A 22,312-nucleotide genomic window follows, 5' to 3' on the forward strand; every position below is an offset into this window, starting at 1 on the left:
TGATTTAAATTACTAAATAAGCTCCATGGACAGTGTTAAGGACTTCATTAAAATTTACTGAGCATATTTATCACTGCTTTTTGCAGCAAGCTTCTTGTAAAAACCTGCACAAACCAAATTAGCCCTCCCTAATACAGCAATGATAGATGAAGTCAATTTTTGTTCATCAATCCACAGCTACACATTTACTTAAATAATCAACACTCCAAAACTATGATGTGTCCATAAATCCATGGCCTCGCATCAATGAATTTCTTCACTCAGTATCTCCCAACATGATGTCTCAGTCACTGTCAGTCACATTAACCAAGCCACCCACATATTATTGTTCTGCTCTCAGGATTCAAAAGCACTTAAGATGACAGTAGCAGCAGAAAGCCTTGAGACTTGATATGCCCATTATGATGACTGGGTTGTTTAAAAATTGCAGCTGTAGTTGCAGTGTGTGATTTATTTATAATAACACAACAACAATACCACAGATTCAGAGAGAAGTTTAAAGCACAGGCAAGAAACAAGAATCTGAAGTCAAAGACCTCCTACAGAAACCAGAAAAGAGATGCAATGGTGACAAAGGTTTGTCCTCCCTCTTCCAAATATAGAAACAGCTCTATTATCAAATACTCCACAGTGTGCTTAATACATTTTCTGTTCTATTTATACTAAAAGAAACCTGGCCTAGGACAAAGCATACTGAGAAAAAGTCAGTCAGGCATATCTGCTCCCTTACATGGCCCAGATACTGAAGCAGTCCCAGGCTTCCAGGGATATCCTGCTTTCAACACCCTGAAACTAATGGCACTCATCTTCAGGATACTTTCTGCCAAGAATCCAAACCCACAAAAACATTTGCTTCCAACAAAGGATGCAGCAGCATATAGCAAATCATTAATAAGAGACATTCCTTAAATATTTGTAATGTATACATATGGTAAAGTGAAAGAGACACTTGGCCTTGTACCAGGTGTAATAACATCCAACATAAGTCTCAATTTGCAAGAGTTCGAAGAAACTCCAGCTTCATTAAATGAAGAGAATTTCATGCAGTCTTGACAACTCAACTGCTCCTTGTTACACAGCATCAGGAAGCTGACACAAGACTTCAGTTTGGTAAAAATCTCAGAAATAAGCTTGCCTGAGGTCTACACATTTATCAACAAGGGAAGGCATCAGTTGGGCAGCCTCCATGACTTACAGAATCAGAGAATTGTCAGGGTTGGAAGAGATCTCAAGGATCATCTAGTTCCAACCCCTCTGCTATGGGCAGGGACACCTCACACTAGATCACGTTGCTCAGAGCTACATCCAGTGAAATCATCTAATGCAGGAGCACACTGTGCAGTTGGTGTAACAACTGTCTGAGACACTAGAAAACACCACCACTTCCAAGGGAAATACAGAAAACATCCCTACCAACTGCATTTTTAAAACCCCTTCAGCAGCCATGCTGCTTTCCAAGGCTCCTTTTTAGAGGTAAATCAGGGATATTAGAATGATTAACAGTTTCATTCACAGAATTGTTTGGGCTGAAAAAGACCTCTAAAATCACTTAGTCCAACCTTCAACCTAACACAACCATGGCCATTAAACCATGTCCCCAAGAGCCATGTCTACACATTTCTTTACACCTCCAAGGATGCCAACCCAACCACCTCCCTGGGCAGCCTGTTCCAGTACCTGACCACTTTTGCAGGACATATTTTTTTTCCTAATATCCAACCTAAACCTCCCCTGGCATATTTTAGACCACTTTCTCTCATTCTGTCACCTGGTATTTCAGAGAACTAGTGCACAGGCAATCCAAACGAAACAGCCTACACTATTTGTACCAACATACTGGGCAGCTTTAAACAAGCAAATAGTAACACAAAGAAAGAGCATTGCTGGGAAAAAAACATCACCTTTCTGCCCACTGATATGCTGGGGTAAGAATGGAATTTTATTGAGTTTTCACGTTTAACAAAATGCAGTTTTATTCCCCAAGGTCTTCAGACAGTTGAAACAGGTGAGTGTGCTTCTCAGGGACATACAGAGACACCTCAAGAAGCAGTTTTACTAAGCTGCATAACTAGATTGGTTGAGCCTTTACTGTCTTCTAAAGGCTCACACCTGAATCATAGAATCATAGAATCAATAAGGTTGGAAAAGACCTCAGAGATCATCAAGTCCAACCTGTCACCCAACACCTCATGACTAAGCAAGCCATGGCTTCAAGCACCACATCCAAACCCCTCTTGAACACCTTCAGGGACAGTCACAAGGATACCCCAATAACATCAAAGGAATTCTGAGCACTATCTTGGCACTTAAATATTTGAAACAGAACATAAATAAAGCTGTAGTTTTCTCCCTTCTTTCTGTAATCTCCCATTCATCTCCATGAGCCCAAAGACATACAGAAAAACATCCATGCACTGGAGCGCACCCACTGCTTGCTGCGCTCACATCCACTTGGATTAACAAGAGGAGTTCCGTTATATAAAAATAGACCCAACAGATGTAATTTGTAAAAGCTGATGACAAGAAAGAAGACAGAAAACTGACATACTTGGAAGGCTCTCAAAAAGTAAAAGTCAGCAAACAAGGTAAGAGCAATCCAAAATCTGACTAATTCCAGGGGGGGAAAAAAAAAGTCCAACTAACCTGTTATGATGGAAAAGCTTGGGGAAAAAGGTACTCTTGTATAGAATTTGGTTGAATTAGTCCATTTCTATATTTATTGCAATGTGATTTTTTTTTTAACAGCTCCTCTGATTCAAACAAATGTAGGAAATTGTTGGACTGAAATCCATTTTTTTGATAAAAATATGGAATAGGAAAAAAAAATCAAGATGCTCCCAACCTGTCATCACTTAGCAGGATGTCATCACCTTCAGGCACACAGATTCTGTGTGGCTCAAAGCTTGTGTGAAATAAAAAACAAACAGTTCAGGTAGCAGGTACTGGAGAACAGGCAGGAGGTAACACTTCTTATGCAGTGTGAGCGAGAAGTGGACTGACTCACATTGCAGAGACAGACTTGAACAAGCCAAAGCAACTATGAGGGGCTTATTCTGCACTTCCCAAATGTTTGGTTCAGCTCATCTACAGAGAATAGGCTGAGAATGCAGATCATGATCACTAATGATAAATTCTAAGGAAACAAAAAGACTTCTGAAATCAACCTACTAAGGTAAACAACAGCTTGCCATGAGATAGGGCTCCTCTCTGCACTTGTTGCCAGCACTCAAAGATTCACCTTTCTTTTAATCTCAGTATCATCAATGTCTTGAGAACTACACTTTGAAGTGGATTCTGGCTAACATCCTAGTGATTGAAGAACAAAACAATAACCCAGCACAGCCTAGAAGCTGAAAGAAGCTAAACTATTCTTCCAACTCCTCCTCTTACATTAATGATGCTTTGTTTACTGAGGGACCAAAATAACACCTTTAGCACACATTCCAGAGAAGTTAAAAATGCTGTTAACAGTAAATGAAAATGAAGAGTGAAATGTCTCTGCTTTGGAAAGAGAGTTAGTTTGGGAAGAAAGTTCAAGACTCTTCAAAATGGGCTTCAGTCTGTACCTTGCAGTGGACTGCCCCCAGGTTTCAAATGAGGAAGGGCAGTATTTGATCCACTTTGAGTCACTCACCTTTATTTAACATAGACTAAATAGACACACGTGGGGTCATTATTGGCAGCAGTTTAGAAAATCAAGCACAGAGAACCTCGATTTCTAAATATCTGATTCTTGTAGATTTAAAACTTGAAAACAGTTAATTAAATTAGTATCACTATTCATGACACTATGACCCTAAGGACCTTTGGGGGGGGAATAATGTCTCATTTTCTGAAACACAATCTTTGCAGCTTCCAAATGCAATTACAAGCTTCATCTATATGCAAATGCCTGCAATGTATCCACTATTAACAGCTTTTATACAATCCTATTGATTGAAGCGAAAGAAAACAGGAGCAATGGCTGCAGCTAGTTAAAAATTAGGTTTGTTGCCTGAATATTATGGGCTGTTCCCTTAGCAAGAAGGGAAAAAAACAGGAAACAACTTGACCATTATAAGGTAAATAAAGCCTTGAATGTGCCATGTGAGCTATTTGTGTTGAGAATTGTCCAGCCACAGGCACTTCTGACAGTGCCAAAACAAATATACCTGGCTGTAAATGCAGAGTAAATCTTTTCTTCAGTCTTGGCTGGTCAGCACATAAAGATAAGCATTAATTAGATTTTTTGCAGCTTGATTTTAAAAACTAAAAAGTAGCAAAATTAAGAGAGCAATAATTAATATTTCTGGTGTTTCAGGACCAACTTGTATTGTTAGTTCAAAAAGTGTGTTTCTGTATTAGTCTAAATTATTTTCTAAAAGGCATTTTGCAAACAAGAGAGGACAGATAAAAATAATAATTCCAGTGAGTGTCTACCTTTGGAGAGACATATTCCAGATATGAACTAATAAAGTTCATGTGATTAAAATATTTTAATTAATAAAGACAGTAAAGTCATTTCAAAGTCTACATGAAGTAACTAGAAGATATTCTGCCCTTGTGGCCAGGAAGGTAAATGGTATCCTGGGGTGTATTAAAAGAGGTGTGGTGAGTAGGTAGAGAGAGGTTCTCCTTCCTCTCTGCTCTGCCCTGATGAGGCCACACCTGGAATATTGTGTCAACTTCTGGGCCCCTCAGATCAAGAAGGACCTCAGGGAATTGCTTGAAAGAGTCCAGTGCAGAGCCACAAAGATGATGACGGCAGAGAACATCTCCCTGATGAAGACAGGCTGAGGGAGCTGGGGTTTGGAGAAGCCTGAGGGTCCCCTCATTCTTGTTTATAAAGATGTGCAGGGCAGTGTTGGGAGTACAGAGCCAGGCTCTGCTCAGGGATGTCCAGTGACAGGACCAGAGGCAATGGGTGCAAGCTGGAGCAGAGGAGGTGCCACAGGAACAGAAGGGAAAAACTTTTTCTCTGTCAGGATGACAAAGCACTGGAACAGGCTGCCCAGAGAGGCTGTGGAATCTCCTCCGGACACATTCAAAACCCTCCTGGATGTGTGTAGTGGTTTGAGCCTTAGCTGAGAGTTAAAAGCTCAAATGGGAAAAAGCTGAGAATCTCTTCCCCACTCCCCCCCAACTCCTCCCTCCAAACAGGGAGAGGAGGAAAAAAAGGAGTAAGGAGTAAATCCACTAAGCAACAATCTGGAGTCAGCTTGGAAGTAGAGAGGCAAATAATTTTTTTTTCTTCAAATTATAGATATATAACAATAACAGGGAAAAACAAGGTTCACAAGGGCAAGGAACAAGAATGGATGGGAGTGGGACAGAAAAAAAATAATACAAAACCAGTCTTTCTCTGAGGAGGTGCAGAGGCAGCAGGAAAAAGGATCAGGTCCGGCCACGTGGCTGAGGAGCAGGAGGGCAGCTGCAGTAGCTCTCATCCAGCAGAGGCAGGAGCCAAAAAGGAGATCCAACTGCTATGATGTCCTGCTTTTTATACCCTAGCTGGGCAGGGAGGGGGAAGTGGAACAGACTCAGCTTTCCCAGGGGGGAAACGCCCTTCAGGGAGTGTAAAGTACCCGCAAGCCCTCCGCCCTGCTTTCTTGTTTTGTTTTCAGAAAGAGGTGTTAACCCACCACAATGTGTTCCTGTGTAACTTCCTCTAGGTGATCCTGCTCTGGCAGGGGGGTTGGTCTGGATGACCTTTTTAGGTCCCTTCCAACCCCTAATATTCTGTGAATATTAGGGGCCTGTGAGTCTGCAGTACCTTCCAGTCCAAGTTATGTAACTGTAGAAAGGAACCAAAAAACTTCATGTAAATGGAATTACAATTAAAAGATCAGAGTAAGTGACAACAGAATCCACAGAAAGATACGTAGGCACGTGTTCCATCGCCTGACTCGGAAAGTAACAGTTATGAATCACTTTTATGGAAGGCAGTATTCCTAAATAGCGGCAATTGAAGAATTAACAGTTGATAACCAACGCCCAAGCACTTCCAGCCTCTACAAGTCCTCAACAAGCACTGCTGGAATCAGTCAGAATTATAATGATCAGCACCTACAAGACTTTAAAAACACTTAAAGGGTAGTTCCTGTTTTTAATTATACACAAGAGAGCCCTTTACTCTTCGAATTTCATGCTTTCTACTAAAGACAGAAAAGCTGAGGAACTGAGCCTCGAGTATTCATTAAATAACATTATTTCTACCTTCCACCCTAAAGAGAAACAACCCACGACACCAAACATAAAAGAAATCATTATCAATGCATCCCAACGGGGAAATCTGTTTTCTTCATCCTTCTGCAACTTCCCATTTCATTAAATGCTGCTCACAGCATTGTCATTTCCATCCCCAAAAAAACTTCTATGAAATGAACACCATGTGTGCATCAGCATTGATGTGCAGTATTACACCAAAGCAGAGAGAGACAAGAAAGAATATGCCAAACTTTATCTTGCTCAGGACTCAAACTAGTTTATCTGTCAACTCAGAATGAGCTATCACTCCCACATGTTTAATTAGAAGCTGAAGAGCTCCATAGAATTGCATCCAGGGCACTGGAACAGTCAGTTTCTTGTAACTGGAACACACTGCTGGGATATCTGACTCCAGTAAACAAAACAAAACTTTGCATGGTACAAGTGTGGGAAGGGTGAAGATTGGTTTTGCTCTTTAAAATTTAATACAGAGAAGGGAAAAAAAAAAAAAAAAGGAAGAGAGAAAAAAAAAAGGAAACTTTTGCTGCAAGATCAGATTTAATTATGTTCCAGTTTTGATGAGCACAGTATCATCAAGGAAATTTTCTAGAAAAACAGAAGTAGGCTGGCACATTCCTCTGGTTTACTGCTGTGTTCTGTGTTGAGTGAAGTGTGCATTTAGTGAACCGGGTCTTGTGCACCTAGAATTGTTTAGGTTGGAAAAGGCCTTTAAGATCATTGAGTCCAACTATTAACCCAGCACTGCCAGATCACCACTAAGTCATGTCCATCAGCACCACGGCTGCAGGTCTTTTATGTCCCTCCAGGACAGCGACTCATCCCTATCTGTTTGATACGAAGATCTTTTCGTGGTGCACAGTGATCGCAGTAACAGAATCCTCACAGATATATGTCTTTTCCCTCTTTGAAGATGCCCTACCATCCTTTCCATAGAGCAATGATGCCCAAAGACAACACATCCCCTTCCCCACACAGAATACAACTGCTGAAAGCATAACCAATGTATCTCATTGGAAAGTAACACTCCAACAGGAGCAGATCTGCAGAGGAAAGCAGCATTAAGAACCAGGCACTCATACAACCCACGTTCCAGGGGTTTATGCTGGATGAGCTGCAGTGTGATCCATGAACTAAACACTATTTAGCACCTGGAAGACATTAAGTCTGCTGTTCTGTTTGGCATCACCTGAAGGACCTGCATGATGCAGGACCACCCCTCAATGCAGACCAAGAACTGGGATACACATTTCCAAAGGGCTTTCCTGATTTGAAACAACACTAATGGATTTGCACTCAGTAGGGCTCAGCAGTTTCATCTGCATCTGTCAGTGCTGCTCTCAGTAAAAACTTGGAACAAGGGTAATTTTTTCAAAGATCTCTGAGAGTTCAAATGCAGGGACAGGACAGAGCCTTGACATACTGGTATGAGGCAACTAAGAGGACCACAGTTCCTCATATAGGACATACATTGTAAAGGGAAGGCAAGGGACAGCCAAAGGAGGGGTTAGAACAAATGAATAAAAGCTGACAAGACAAATGCACAAGCAGCACCTTATCAGCATGCTTATAATCTATATGTCAGATTATCTGCAGCACATTAAATTACTGTCCTCTGAGAAGGAGCCCACAGAATCACTCCACAGATTTGGCTGAGGGCAAAAGGCCAACAGAAAGGACAAAGCTGGCTGGAGGAATCGTGGAAATGTCTGTGCACAGATACAATTTATGCTCCTAGGTGGTTTTGTTGTTGTGTTGGTCTTCTCTTGTTGTTGTTTTGGGATGTGTATGTGTTTGGCTTTTGCTCTGGGGGTACTTTTTTTTTAGCAGATACCTCCAAGTTATAAGCATAAAAATACATTAACGAGTCAGCTGCCCAAAGTGTATCTACACTAAGTTTCCACTTCAGATGATTTCATGCTGACCATTAACTTGCATAGACAGTATCAGCAGTGACAGACTCTTGGTGATTTCATGGAATCTCAGATTTATGGAAAGGTTAATGTAAACTGTAGCATGAGACTAACAAATAATATAAAGAGTGCAAAGAAAGCCACATTCACTGTTCAAACTTGTGGCCTGTAGTATCTGATCTTACCATGAAAAAAGGGAATGATACAAGAGCAGCAGCGTTGGCAGAGAGGAGAACTTGCTTTGTATCTTACCCACTCTTTGGCAGTAACATTTCCACGTAAGGAAGATAGAAAATACTTTTATGAAGAAGCAACACAACAATAGTGAGTTTTTCTTTATTAGTTGGGATGGAAAATGAAGACAATCAAATGAACAAAAAACTGTCTGTAGTGTAAATACAATCGTCAGGAGAGAAAACCAAGAACTAAGCCTTCATCCATACATGAGAAAGAATTAATTGTGCTGCTACCTCTGTAAGTCTAAGGATGAATAAAAACTATGTGTCAGGCAGGTCACAGGTGTTCAGAGGTTTCAGTGGTTCAAGTCTTCAGATCACAGACACAGCATTAAAACTCCTTTCTCAAGCACCTCTACAGAGATCTTTAATACCACATGAAAAGAGGTGATTTAAAAAAGAGGCTGCATCAGTGGGTTCTTTGGTCTCATTACAGAAGAGAGGTCAAGAACTGGCAGATAAAAGAAACAAAGCTGAGGAAATGAAGTGCTGGTTTACCTTGCTAATTTTGTGATATCTGAAAGACAGCAAAAAAATAGAATGAAATGCAACTATTTCCACCCTTAGTGAAGGAACAGTTACACAGATTAGCTCAGTATAATTGATTTACTTCTTATGTATGTAAATTGGAAAACAACCATGAACCATGAAATTCTTCCTTAGCTCATTATTATCCTTAAGCCAAATGCTTTCCAAAGCTACAGCAGCCCTCTGCACTTCAGTAGACCTGGCAGAGATCACGTGAAAAAGGGAAAACTTGCAGTTCATAACTACGAATTTTGATCATTTGGGAGAGAATTAATGAGAGGCCATTAATCAGGACCAGGACTTGGTTGCATTTATATTGCTGTAGCTAAAAATATTTTCACCTTGAGGAACTTGTTGAGCCTTGAGTGCTGAACTTAATCTCTAAACACATGTGTATTTATACACCCTCCAGCATACATTCTTCACACCTTAGTGAATTGCTGTTTGTCCTGCTCTGTTCACCAGAAAAAGACCTTTCTTACAAACTAAACAGAAAGAAACAGCTGTAGGTTATGCTCAGAGGATAACAGCCAGTATCAAAAAAATGAAGAAGCCGAAATGTAACTTAAACGTTTCCTTAATTTAAAGTCTGCTTCCTTAAAAGAGGCACTTTCCTACTGTGGCAGGCTGAGAAATGGGTTAGATTTTTCACATTTCTCTTGCAACACCTGCCAGGTGCATGTCAGAAAAAGCTTTCAGCATTACAGACAGCTTGCTGTCCTGCCTGACAATGCCAGAAGACAAAAGCAAGCCCTAACTCCCTTAAATCACCTTCCCATAACGCTCTCACTGCCACAAAGACAATCCATGGAAAACATCGAGAACAGAATAGCAGAGTAGGAACTCCTGTTGCCAAAGCACAATATTTTAAAATAGTTCATATTTGTGTAAGTCAACAGTAAACCACAACTATCAAACAGCAAAACACTTCCTAGTAACAGGAGGCACAAAAATATGTTCTTTGGGAGCAGGTTAATCCATCTGAACTCTTCCAATTTCATTTTCCAATTCATACATTACCAAAGACAGGCCCTGAGTTTGTCTACTGCTACTTTTTGAACCCTGAAACCTCTGAAAAACTTCTTTTTGATACCGCAGCAGAATTCCATAGCCTCTCCATAGAATCATGCAGCCAACAGGGACATTCTCCACTAGATCAGGTTACCTTGTTGAGCCTGGCCTTAAGTATCCCCAGGGATGGGGCCTCAACTACCTCCCTGGGCAACCTGTTGCAGTGCTCTACTACCCTCATGATAGAGAACTTTCTTGTAACATCCAACCTAGATCTGCTCTTCCCTAATTTCAAACCATTGCCCCACACCCTATCACCGCAGCCTTTTGGAAACAGTCTCTCTGCGGCCTTCTTGTAGCCCCCTTCAGGTACCGGAAAGCCACTCTAAGGTCTCCCCAGGCCTTCTCTTCTCCAGGCTGAACCACCCCAGCTACCCCAGCTTGTCCTCATAGCAGAGATGCTCAGCCCCACCAATCATTTTCATGGCCCTTCTCTGGACCCACTCCACCAGATCCATGTTTTTCCTCGTGTTGAGAGCTCCAGACCTGAACAGGTGACATTTCAGCAGAGCAGAGGGGCAGAATCACCTCTATCAACCTGCTGGCCATGCTGCTTTTGATGCAGCCCAAGATGTCATTAGCCTTCTGGGCTGCAAGCTCACACTGCTGGCTCATGCCCAGCTTCTCATCCACCAGAACTCTCAAGTCCTTTTCCACAAGGCTGCTTTCTATCACCTCATCCCCCAGCCAGTACTGACAATGAGGATTGTTCCAGCCCAACTGCAGAACCATGCACCTTAGTCTTGTTGAACCTCATGAGGTCCACCTGGGCCCACCTCTCCACACATACAGACACTCAACTCAGACCTATAAAGCCAAGCAGCCATTCTGAACATCTCTTTGCTAGTATACACAGCAGCCAGGCACATCAGAGCACACACATTAAGAAAGGCAAACTACTTAGGATGTGGATTGTCTCCTGCTAAGCATTTGTGCAGCAATAATGCAATTGCACCCTGAACCTCTGCTGCATTAAGAGCATTAAAAGCCATACCAAAATTGAATTTATTGTCTTCTTCAAACTTGCAGAAATCCTGTAAAAAAGGTGTGTGTGTGTTTGTGTAATAATTTTACTAAGCTTTCTAATTAAATAAATTATTTCTCTTCAGCTCTTCCAAAGAACTCATCTAAATGTTTTATGTAACACTGAGGCTGATTATTACAGCATCAAAAGCATAAAGCAAAATGATTACATGCAGCTGAAAACATGCTCCAAATCTCAAAGCAAGCCTGATGAAATAAAGGTAGTAATGGCCCCCAAATAAAGATCAGGCTTGCATGAAGTTTTAATTTAAATAAAATTTAAGTTTAAACACAAAGTAATTTCTTTTTTGAGGGCCTCTCTTAAAACTAGAACTTTGTTTATGTGATGCTTTTGTAAAAGAAGTTTTAGAAATCTATAAAAGCAACCTGTGTTAGCTGCAATGTCTAGTGCTGCATAAACATTGAGGTTGGAGTTTTGTTTAATGAAATACCAACTTAGATCATGGACTGCTTTGGGTTGGAGAGGACCTTAAAGATCATCTAGCCCCAGCCCCCAAATATTCACATAATAATGGTAGTTTCTTAGAGTAGAAGAATCCTTTCCATTTGATGTTTTACCTTTCCTCCTCCCTTTGGTAATAAAGGCCTAAGGAATTTAAAAACAACTTTGGAAATAATAGAACCACCCAGCTCTGAAACCTGCCCAATATCAAGTTTCTGTCTAGCAGGAGACTCTACAACACACAAGTGCTAAAACTTGTAAGAGAAACTCTGCTGAAGCAAGAGCTATAGTTGTATTAGGAGCTGTCATTGTCATATTCTCTCCTTCATGTCATACTGAAATTTCCATTTTATTCTTCATTTGTCATTCTTTTCTCTAAAGGTAGTCACTTAAAGGAAGGGTTTTTGCAACCTACCTTCTAGTTTCACACATTTATTTATTTTTTATTCATAGTCTCACTGATTTTGATCACTAATTTGGATGTGATGAGTAGCAAAGAACTGGGGGATATCTACAAAATGTAGTATTAACATTCTTGGACATAAAGGAAGTGAGGAATTGGAACAGGCTGCCCAGGGAAGTTGTAAGACTCCAGTCCTGGTAATGTTCAAAGGCAGACTGGAAGGAGCCTTGAGCAACTCAGCTTAGTAGGAGGTGTCCCTATCCATGCAGGGGGTTTGGAACTATAATGTCCCTTCCAAACCACTCTATGATTCCAAGATGAGTAGTAAACTCATGGCTGCATGCCTACCTTAAGGTATGCAATTTTTTGACTACATGTGTGTGGTTGCATGTTGCTACTTGCAGAAAGAAAAACATTTATTGCAACATCTTTCAAAGAGATCACTCTTTTCACTTCTCGGAGGTTCAAGTTCAAGAAGTATCAACTAGCATCAACTTTTCACAAAAATACCACAGAATCCATAATTTCACTAAGTAAAAGCAACATTCAGCATAGTCCAATACGCTCCAAAGGATGAGAAAAGGACCATTAAAAACAAAACCATAATGAAAGAAACAAGGTTGGCTAATGAGTACACAATGTACATCCGCAGGTGAAGCAATAGGGAAGAAGGTGGAGGAAGAAAAAGGGACAACAAAAAGCCTCATCCTGATTATGTAAATATATGGGGGGGGGGGGGGACACACACAGAGCAATATTTGAGTGTGGTTATTTAATGATTAAATGCTAAGTAACAATAAGGATTTGGCAAAAATACAGAAATATGTGAGAATACAGCACATGATGCTCTGCCTTTTGTGTAGTTTCATAGTTGTTTTCTACTATAGCAGCTTTCAATTTCTCAAGGTCAGTAGAATTGATTAAACCAGGATTTTGAAGGGGTGGGGGTTTTGTTTTTGTTTTGTAATTGAATATTACGTAAGGGAGAAAAATGCTGCTTGTCCTAAGACATAGTTCAACCCAGAGGTCCTCCGAAACGTACAGCACATGAAAATTAAAAACAGGGAGTTTGGGTTATGAAAAGAAGCCATATGACTAAAAAGTGAATCCATTTTCCAAAACGCCCACACAGACAAGAGCTTCTGATGTGAAAAATGGTCTCTGCTAAAGCTAAATTGCACAGATTATTCTCATGAGAAGTTGGAAGCTGCATGCCATGCAGATTATATGGCATTTACCGCTATGAGATTGGAAGCACCAAAACAACTTTAGGTGTTACTACGATCTGAGCAATTATTTGATTGTTCAATGCATATGATATTAATACCAACCAGTTATTTAATGGAATCATTATCTCCCCATTGAATTTACATAGGGATGCTTGCTAAGTTTTTCCAGGCTTGTTTCCCTCTTGCTGCAGGCAAGTTTTGGCTACCTTCGAGATGAGGTGCAACAACATGCCAACAAAGCATTTGTGGCTTACCTTGGCACTGAAATCCTTGCTTCCCAAATCCCCTGCATAAAAACAAAAAGAAAAGAAAAATCTGTCTTAGTATGTTGAGTTAGAACTTCTCCTCAATGATCAACAGGAAAAATAGCTTCATATTAAATTACTTCAGATTTTGCTAAGACAGCAACAGATTTTGAAATATACAACACAGAGCTGCCCACCCACTTCAAAACAGAGAACAATAGCTTGAGCTCACCAGCTATGTCACTGCAGCTTCTGGCAACACTTTTTATTACTATTAATGATTATTTTACAATGCTATTTTGGATCTAGAGTTATCCTCATCTGCGATGACTGGAAAATATTTCCACTCATTTAACACAACACATATACTTAACAGCACAGTAAAAGATTCCAAGCTCTAGCAAAGGTGTATAAACCAAACCAGACTGATTTTAGGACTGCAGGTCAGTGCTGTTAAACATCTCAGCTAGACATCAGCTGTCTGTTGTGAGGAAAAGAGGTTTGGCTTGGCTCAGTAGAAGACAGGCCCATTGGTTTCACACTGATTCTTTTTCAGCTTCCTCACAATTACAGCAAAATTCAAATACACATACAACACTTCACCAACATATCCAGAGTTCAAACACATATGATACCTCTGGCAAAAACCACTGCTGCTGGTTTTGTTTATTTGTTTAAGCATTCAACATACTCTTTCCACAAAAATAAATGTTTGGAGTATCCTCCCCTATAAATATTTCTCTGCGTTTTGCATCTTTGCAGAATGTTTTTCACCTGGAGTGCTGGAGCTGCTTACACTCTGAGTGAAACCAACAAAAGCCATGAACTGCAGAAGCCAAGCAGCAGGCTGAATGCCATGAACAATGTGAAGTTCAACTATCAACTTTGCAGAAATGTTTGTAAAAGAATCATATAAAGAATTTTCCCCACTTATTTATTTACTTAGAGAAGGGACAAAAATCTTTAGCACACTGTTACTTCAGGTGCAGACTGAAATTACAGAGCTTCAAGCATTTCAAGAAATTTCTGCACAAATTGTTATTGTTATAAATAGGCCTAAAATGAGAAAAAATCAGAAGAAATATAAAATTGTTTGTTTACTTGGCAGCATACATGACTATACCATGCTGTCATTCTGCTGCTGTTATCTCTTGTCTTCCCCAAAGTGAAAAGTATGTACTGGAAAGTGCGCAAATGCAATTGCAAGAAAGCTGACAGCAGGGCTAAGAACATGAAACAGATTTGGGATCATTTTTCATGCTTTTAAACAGACTTATTTGTGAAGAGCATTCCCGTGTTATCTGCTCTAAGAGCACAGCCGTTCTTCAGTGTTTGAGCTGGATCCACACGCTAACCAGCTGCAGCCCGCTCAGCGCTCTGAGCAGTTCCAAGGGATTTTAACTACAAGGGCTTTAAACAAATTCTCCACACTTCGGAAACAAAGCAGATAGGGGAAAGTTGTGGAGGAAGATAAGCAGGAACTGAACTATTTCAGGACACAGTACCTGATGAAATGTCATCTAAGGAAAAAACAAATAAAAATCATCATTTGCACCATTCATTGAAGGTTGCATTTCCTATTCTTTATAGCTTAAAACATGTTAACTGCCACACATCATTTTGGAACTACATGAAGCCCTTTTTATGGTGTATGATGCTGATTCAAGAGCTGCCCATCTTCAAATGAGGAAATTAAACAAAAGGGTTTGAGTTGTCAGATGCTCATCTGATGGGTGTCAAGAGCTTCCTCAGACTCACAAGTATGACAAGACATGAGCACAGCTACATTTGCCACCTGTCAGGACACCCTTTCACTTTCACATCCATCTCATGACAGTATTCCACTTTCATTCTTAATTGTGCTACTTAGGTGCACAAACACAGTCCCAACAATAACCCGCAGCACTTTTTCAAACCTCCCAATTAATTCTGGTTTAGATTATCTGGGAAGCAGAAGGTCTCTCACAACACCAAACTCTGCAATCATTTTTTTTAATAGGAAAAAATAATTTAACAAGAAAAACAAACCACACTCAAAATGCTGACTTTTCTCCTTGTTTCTCCTACAGTTTAACATCTCAGTTTTCCTTCCTTTCCTTTCCAATCAGTTCTGAAGCAATCACAGTTAAATGGAGGAAAACTCAAACAGAAAGGCAAAAGTCTGTGCCCAGACACACAAACACAAATGAAAAGCACAAGACACCGGCCACAGACTCAGAGACAGCTGGGTGCAGCCCCCTCTAGGTCTTTTACAACTTTGGCTAAAATAAATCACGGCTCTCGTTTCCAACAACTCGCAGCAAAAAACTTCAGCAGCAGAGGAAAGGCTGAAGCTAAGCCACGTCTCAGGTGAAGGGGAGGAAGCTCAACTTGTTTATGTGGCACGGAGACTGAATGTACAGCACATTCACCTAAACGGAAGGGTACACACCCGCTCCTCTTGCCTCACCTCGCTGAGGGCACTGGGCACAGCCAGCAGCCTCCAGAAGCCCAGGGCTGGGTGAGGAGAAGGAAGGGGCAGGGCAGCGCCGAACCGGGCAGATGCAGGGAGACGCGGCTCGGCCTGCAGCGAGCTACAATCCTGCCCAGAAGAGGGCATGGCAGCAACTGATAGGTATATTTTCTTCTCTGACAGCTTAGTAATGAGGGTGTTGGTAAGAAGTTTTCCTCCCTTCCTCCTCTTTCTTTAACCCTTCTCTTAAAAACCCCTCCCTTTCCCAAACACGGTGGCACCGTGCACTCCCAAGCTCCCAGCCCTCCCTCTACAGCAGAAGGAAATAAAGCGGGCACGGATCACAAAGTTAAAGGCAGAGCTCCAGAAGTTGTGCCACACAGCAACAGCCTGAAACACAAACCCCTCGGTTTGCAGCGCAGCAGCTGTAGCGCCGGCTGAGCTCCCGTCCGCTCCGGGGAGGAGGGCACGGAGCAGGGGCTTCGGGGTGAGATCAGCCAAACCAAGCAGAATCGGGGTCGGGAGGGGAGTACATGAAAAGTGAGCAAAGACCACTCTGCATCATTTGGGAATATGCAGACCCCTTTTATCTCTGCGGCGCTACCCAGCGCTGCCCACTGAGCGCCGGCAAGTTATGGGGCTCCCACCTAAGGGTCCCTCGGAGCATTTGGTGGCTGCAAATAGCTCCCCGGGAGAAGGATGCGACAGAGCTGGGGTCAGCAAGGCGACACGGCTCTGCCCCACCGGGGCTCACCTGCCCGACCCTGCGGGAAGAGGCCGGGAACGGCGGCACCGGGGAATCGGCGGCTAAAAGGGGAGGGGCGACCGCTGCGCGGGGCCCGGGCAAGGCACGAAGGGGACTGCTCTCGGAGCGGGGAATCCCCTACAGCCAAGCGGGCCCGAGCGGCGGGTGCGAAGAAGGGGAAGGCGCCGCTGGGGTCTCTCACCAGATGAAGTCGGTGCAGTGGCTGCAGAAGGTAGGTTGCTTGAAGAAACGCGCGATGAATTTGTGCTCCTTCACCTCGTGCACGTTCTTCTGCCTCAGGGCTCCCTTGCGAGCGAACCGCCGCGCCGCGTCCGGGGCTGCGCCGGGCTCGGAGCCCGGGAACACGTCGGCCATAGCGCCCTCCTCTCCACCCCCTGCCGGGAGCCGGGCCGGGCCGCGCCGGGAGTCGCCGCCCCGACGTCCGCCCCGTCCGGCAGCCGCCGACTCTCTGGCAACGGCGACGCTGGGCGCTGCCTCCCGCTCCCGTGCCTGACGTCGGAGCAGCGCGTAGGAAACGGGGAGGAGAATCCCGCGCCGGCTGCTCCGCCCGCCATGGAAATTGTCACCTTCCCTCCAAATCAGGCTTGGCACCCTGCCATGCGGAGCCCTGGCAGCAGCGGGCACGGGTGACCCTCTGGCACCGCTTCCCTTGTGCCTTCTTTACTCGGTGCAGCTGCTACACCGTGCCATGGGCACAGCCACCACCATGGCACAGAGGACGGGTAACCCGTACCCAGCTGCTCTCTGCCACCTGCACGGCGCTGCTTCCTGTACTTACTAAGACAGATGTTGTTCCACCACCACCACAAACAAAGGTGGTGGAACCCAGACGCTCGTCCTGCACCAGCCTTTCCTCTTCCTGCATCTCAGAAACCCAGAGACAGCTGTCTGGGGCCATGCTGAACCACTGCACATCACACAATACCCACTGGGCACACAACAAATGCAAGAGAAGAGTGGCCTCGCTGTCTTGCCCCTCTGCACAATGTCTTCTATCTTTACCACACAATACCAACATCCTCATCAAAAATGTAGGAAACACAGCAAGTTTGTGGGTTTTTTTTCTCCTAATTAAAGAACCCAACATACACACAAAAGCATTTAACTGTGTTCTTATGCAGCACACCAATGATGTCATAAAGTATTCTGTAAAATAATCACAGAATCACATGTAAGAGGTTGGAAGGGACCTCAAAAGATCATCTCCCAACAGCCCTGCCACAGGAGCATGACCTAGAGTAGGTCACACAGGGATGCACCCAGGTGGGTTTTAAGTGTCTCCAGAGATGGAGACTCCACAACAGAAACGTTCATCTTCATTTATTGACACACACAAAAAGTTCACAAGTCCCTGGACACAGACATACTATCTGTCTCCTCTCATACTGCAATTTATAGTGTCCCCATACACTCAGAAAAACACCACATAAAGCATCGCTGCGCATGAGTAAAATCACAATTTATGTCCTAAGTAAGGCCCGCACTGCCCCAAGTCCTAATCACGTCTTTAAGATAAACATTATTCCTGTGGCTACAACGTTTCATGTATGGCAAATGGATGTCTATTAAAGAGTTCCTCTACCCCTGTGCATCTACATGCTCCTAAATCTGCCTGTGTAAGCATGTGTAATATGTTTTATTTCACAAGAATGAAAGCAAGCTAATTAACTAAATGAAGTCTTATCTGCTGACTGGAAAAGCACACACAGACATCTACCACAGAACAGAAATAACCTGTTACACATCATCCTACCCTGGATTTTAAACCCTCCGTTTCTGTGTGCAGCCTTGGCCAAATGGTACCTCCCCGGTGTTTCATCAAATAGCCGATGGCAGCGACAGCCCTGCCTTTTTACTATACTTCTAGAATCAAGCCAGATGCCCTACAAACTGTTTCCATATGCCCTGGCTTCATGGATTTTTATTTTGCAAGCAACTGCTTTCAAATTTTATCTGAAATGCAACAAAAAATAAAGATCTTTAATGCTGTTTCTATCTACTCAGCACATGTTTCAAATCTCTTATTCCTCTTCAGAAGGAATAGCGGGTTTTTTCTTGCCCTAATTAATTTATGCCAAAGCATGAGAACCACTAAGAAACATTTTGTACTCTCATCCCCTGTTCTATCAAGAACCAGGGAATGTATTTATTTCTATTCCTTTAGTGCTGTATTACAAACACAGCTACTGAAACCAGGGAATTGAACTGAATCAGATGAAACCCACATTACATCAGATTTGAGGCAGTCTGTACATTTGGTTGTTCCTTAACGTCTCACCAACCTCATGAATCATTTTGGATTCCACTTTCCTTCCTGACAGTGTCTCTGGTCAAGGTTTGTTCACTGAAACATCAGTGAGTGCCCCTGGCTCTTGGTTCCAGCACCTGCTGGCTGCCTTATGAGGCCCCTGGAGGAGCCAGACGACAGCAATCATGATGCTGCACATCATATTACAATGATTGTCTCTGTAAAGGAACCATTTGATCTCAAACCTAATAATTATTTGTACATTGTGATTATACACATTAAGCAAGAGAAAAAAAGGAGTCTGTGTGCATAGCCATCTCCAGACAACTGGGTAAGCCATTGTAACAACCTTCCCTTACTGTATACAACTTACAACTCCTCTGACTGCTTTATTTTGGATACACACCACTTACAGAGAGCCTTTGGGTATATGTGTATGTGTTCACCTCCCACTGTCAAGTCTTGTCACTATGGCCAGGATATTCTTACAGAGGGGACACTGTGTTCCATTCACAATCCAACTGTCAGCAGCCTCTTGCTGGGAGGCTTCTGCTTGTCACCTCTGCACTCAGGTCCTGTGGCTGGCACAAGAACTCATCCTTCCTCTGGAAATTTCTGGAAGAAAGATGTCTGTGACCTCTTCCTGAGCGTGCACATTCTTACCAGCAGCTCATGACTTGCTCTTCTGCTTAGAGTAGTGTTTGCAATTTGTGTTTGATTCAGGCCATCTGGACAAGGACTCAGCATTATCGTTTGTGTTCAGGCATATACATGGTTATTAAATCACAGGACCAGCTTTTCCAATCTCCTGGCAAGCAGCTTCAGAATTTCTGACTCCAAAGAACCATTTTTTGGGTCTTCTGATAACAAATGTACCCCTGTATGAATAGTTGGGTAATATCCTAGAGAGTTCATCCCTGATAGAAGTTCCCACTGGATGGTTTATGAGTTTTTCTCTGAAGAATCTCATTATTGCTGGAACAAGCACAACTTCTCAAGTCCTTTCTATATTTGATTCCCTGTCATCCTAGGTCTGCAAGTGCAAGCATCTGTGCTCATTTTGAAAGGGGTTTCTTAGAGTCATTCTGCTGCCTGTGCAATGCCTTCTCTTTTTACTCATCTGCTGGATCAGCATGCTACTGCCTGCATCTTTTTCTGACCCAAAAGCAATTTTAAAAAGCCTCCTTCCTAGAGGAAAAGTGTCTGGATTGCTCTGTCACTATTTACATGCACTGTGCTGCATCAGATCAGCCCAAAGACAAAGCCAAGGATAATACCTTCATCAGCTTTGGCAATCGTAGCTATTTTATTATTTCCTGCTTGTAAGAAATACTCAACAGGCAGGAATCACTTCCTGCTTGAGACCTATGAGGAAGTTTACAACCTAATTTATCCTCATATTTCAAAGCAATTTACAACCACTTCCTTTGCCAGAGAGTTATCAGGACAAGTAGCTCTTTTCCAAAGCCTTTTTTAGGAAGGGTAACTTGATCCTTGCAAACTTGCTTTCTAAAAACAATTTGCTTCGTCCAGTCTCATCTTCTAAAGGGATTTACACACAGTCAGCTGATGGGGGATTTCTACCAGCAACTCTTGTAAAATAATTACTTGCCATAATTAAGTCAAAAGCAGTTAGCAAGTTCTGTTAATACAAGTTCAGAGTAAAATTCCAGAAGCTAGATTTTCCGAATTTCAAACACACACCAACCTCCTCCCCCTCCCCCGCCCCCGGCACAGTGATACATTCTTTGGAATGTTTTTCTGTTTCAAATCACTAAACAGAATTTAGTTCAGATTACCTACAGAATTTAGTGTTGAAGATCCCTTGCATAAGTTTGTTAATTATTAATTATAAGCTAATGTCCACTATTGCTATACTTTTCCCAGATCCTACTACATAGTCAGGTGTCAGGTAATGATAGGACTAGGGGGAAATGGAACAAAAATAGAAATGGGTAGATTCAGATTGGATGTTAGGAAGAAGTTCTTCACCATCAGGGTGGTGAGACACTGGAACAGGTTGCCCACGGGGGTAGTGGAGGTGTCTAGTGTGCAGTGTCCCTGCCCATGGCAGGGGCATTGGAACTAGATGGTCCTTGAGGTCCCTTCCAACCCTAACACTTCTATGATTCTGTGATAGTCATCAACAACATTGTTTATTGTTCTTACCCAGAGACTTTGGCAACAATGTACCCAACATGCTTCCAAATTTGGAAAAAGGTAGGATGTGGTAACATAAATAAATACATTTGTGTGAATGTTTGTATGTCTGTTACCCCAGGGGTGAGAAGGAGGTAGAAGTATTTTGTCTCTCTCTCTGTCAACACTGGTTTCTGTATCTTTCTGTGTCTTTCTGCACCTGTGTGTTTACAGCCTGCACAACTCTACCTGTGCCTTTTTCGATGTTGTTATATTGACATTGATTCTCTTCTCTGCTCTTTTGCCCTCAAAGTTTCTCAGGTTGCAGGATGGGAAATACTGAGTCATATGATTTTATTCCATGTCACAGCTTGTTTACACATCCTCGTGCTAATGCAAAGGTCTGAATGTATCTGTTAAAACACAGTCAAAAAGAAGACTAAGCACAGAAAAAAATACCATATGAGAGATGAGATGTCACAGAAAATATACTTCTGAGAGATTCTGAGGGGGGAAAAGGGGACTAAGTATAATAATTAATCATTTTCCAGGGATGAAAATGCAGTTCATTGATACGTCCTAATCAGCAAAACCTGTTTCTCCTTGCAACATGTGAATCACAGAATCACAGAAAGTTAGCGGTTGGAAGGGACCTCCAGAGATCATCCAGTCCAACTTCCCTGCCAGAACAGGATCACATAGGGCAGGTTACACAGAAACATCCTGGTGGGTTTGAAAATCTCTACAGAAGGAGACTCCACAACCTCTCCTGACAGACTGTTCCAGTGCTCTGCCACCCTCACCATAAAGAAGTGTCTCCTTGTGTTGAGGTGGAACCTCCTGCGTTCTAGCTTGTACTCACTGTTCCTTCTCCTGTCACTGAGGACCACCAAAAAGAGCCTGGCACCTTCCTCTTGACACCCACCCCTCAGATATTTGTAGACATTGCTAAGATCCACTCTCAGCTTTGTCTTCTCAAGACTAAGCAACCCCAGGTCTCTCAGTCTTATTTCAGCTGGAGTTTCCTTGAAAGTGGTGCAAACCCCATTCCTTGTGCAGAGCTTGTAGCTGCCTTTGAATCATCCTCACAGCAGCTCTCCACAGAATTGGAAATAAATGGCTGATGTTATACAGAACATTGAGAGTAAAATACATTTTTTATATATCAATGTTCTCATCAGAATACTGAGTGAGAATACTGAGTCTCTTGCTTTCTTTTTTCATATCTCAGGCATATTAGGAACATGGTAAAATATCTCCTAGTTAGAGAGCTGAATCAGAGCTTGATGCTGTTACTCATTGAAATGTGATGGAGGCCCTTTGGGATGTTTCACAGGGTTTGTCTCTTTCTAAATTGTATCAACAAAAATTTCTGCCTCAGCTGGAGTATTT

At 42.5% G+C, this 22,312-nt stretch overlaps 1 protein-coding gene across 3 annotated transcripts in view; it reads right to left on the minus strand.

Annotated features, from left to right (window-relative positions):
* PRKCA (protein kinase C alpha) overlaps positions 1 to 16,993 on the minus strand; it is a 158,076-nt gene extending 141,083 nt beyond the window's left edge. For all 3 annotated transcript variants that reach the window (XM_068151135.1, XM_068151134.1, XM_068151133.1), the window contains exons 1-2: positions 16,715 to 16,993; positions 13,325 to 13,356 (exon numbers count right to left, since the gene is read on the minus strand). In XM_068151135.1, the coding sequence (XP_068007236.1) occupies positions 13,325 to 13,356; positions 16,715 to 16,887 (205 nt within the window). In that variant the 5' untranslated portion in view covers positions 16,888 to 16,993. The remainder of the gene's footprint in view (positions 1 to 13,324; positions 13,357 to 16,714) is intronic.
* Between the last annotated feature and the right edge of the window lie 5,319 nt (positions 16,994 to 22,312).

This window comes from Melanerpes formicivorus, unplaced genomic scaffold (genome assembly GCF_026170545.1).
Source record: "Melanerpes formicivorus ecotype bairdi unplaced genomic scaffold, bMelFor1.0.p_v2 SCAF_21, whole genome shotgun sequence".
Classification (NCBI taxonomy): domain Eukaryota; kingdom Metazoa; phylum Chordata; class Aves; order Piciformes; family Picidae; genus Melanerpes; species Melanerpes formicivorus.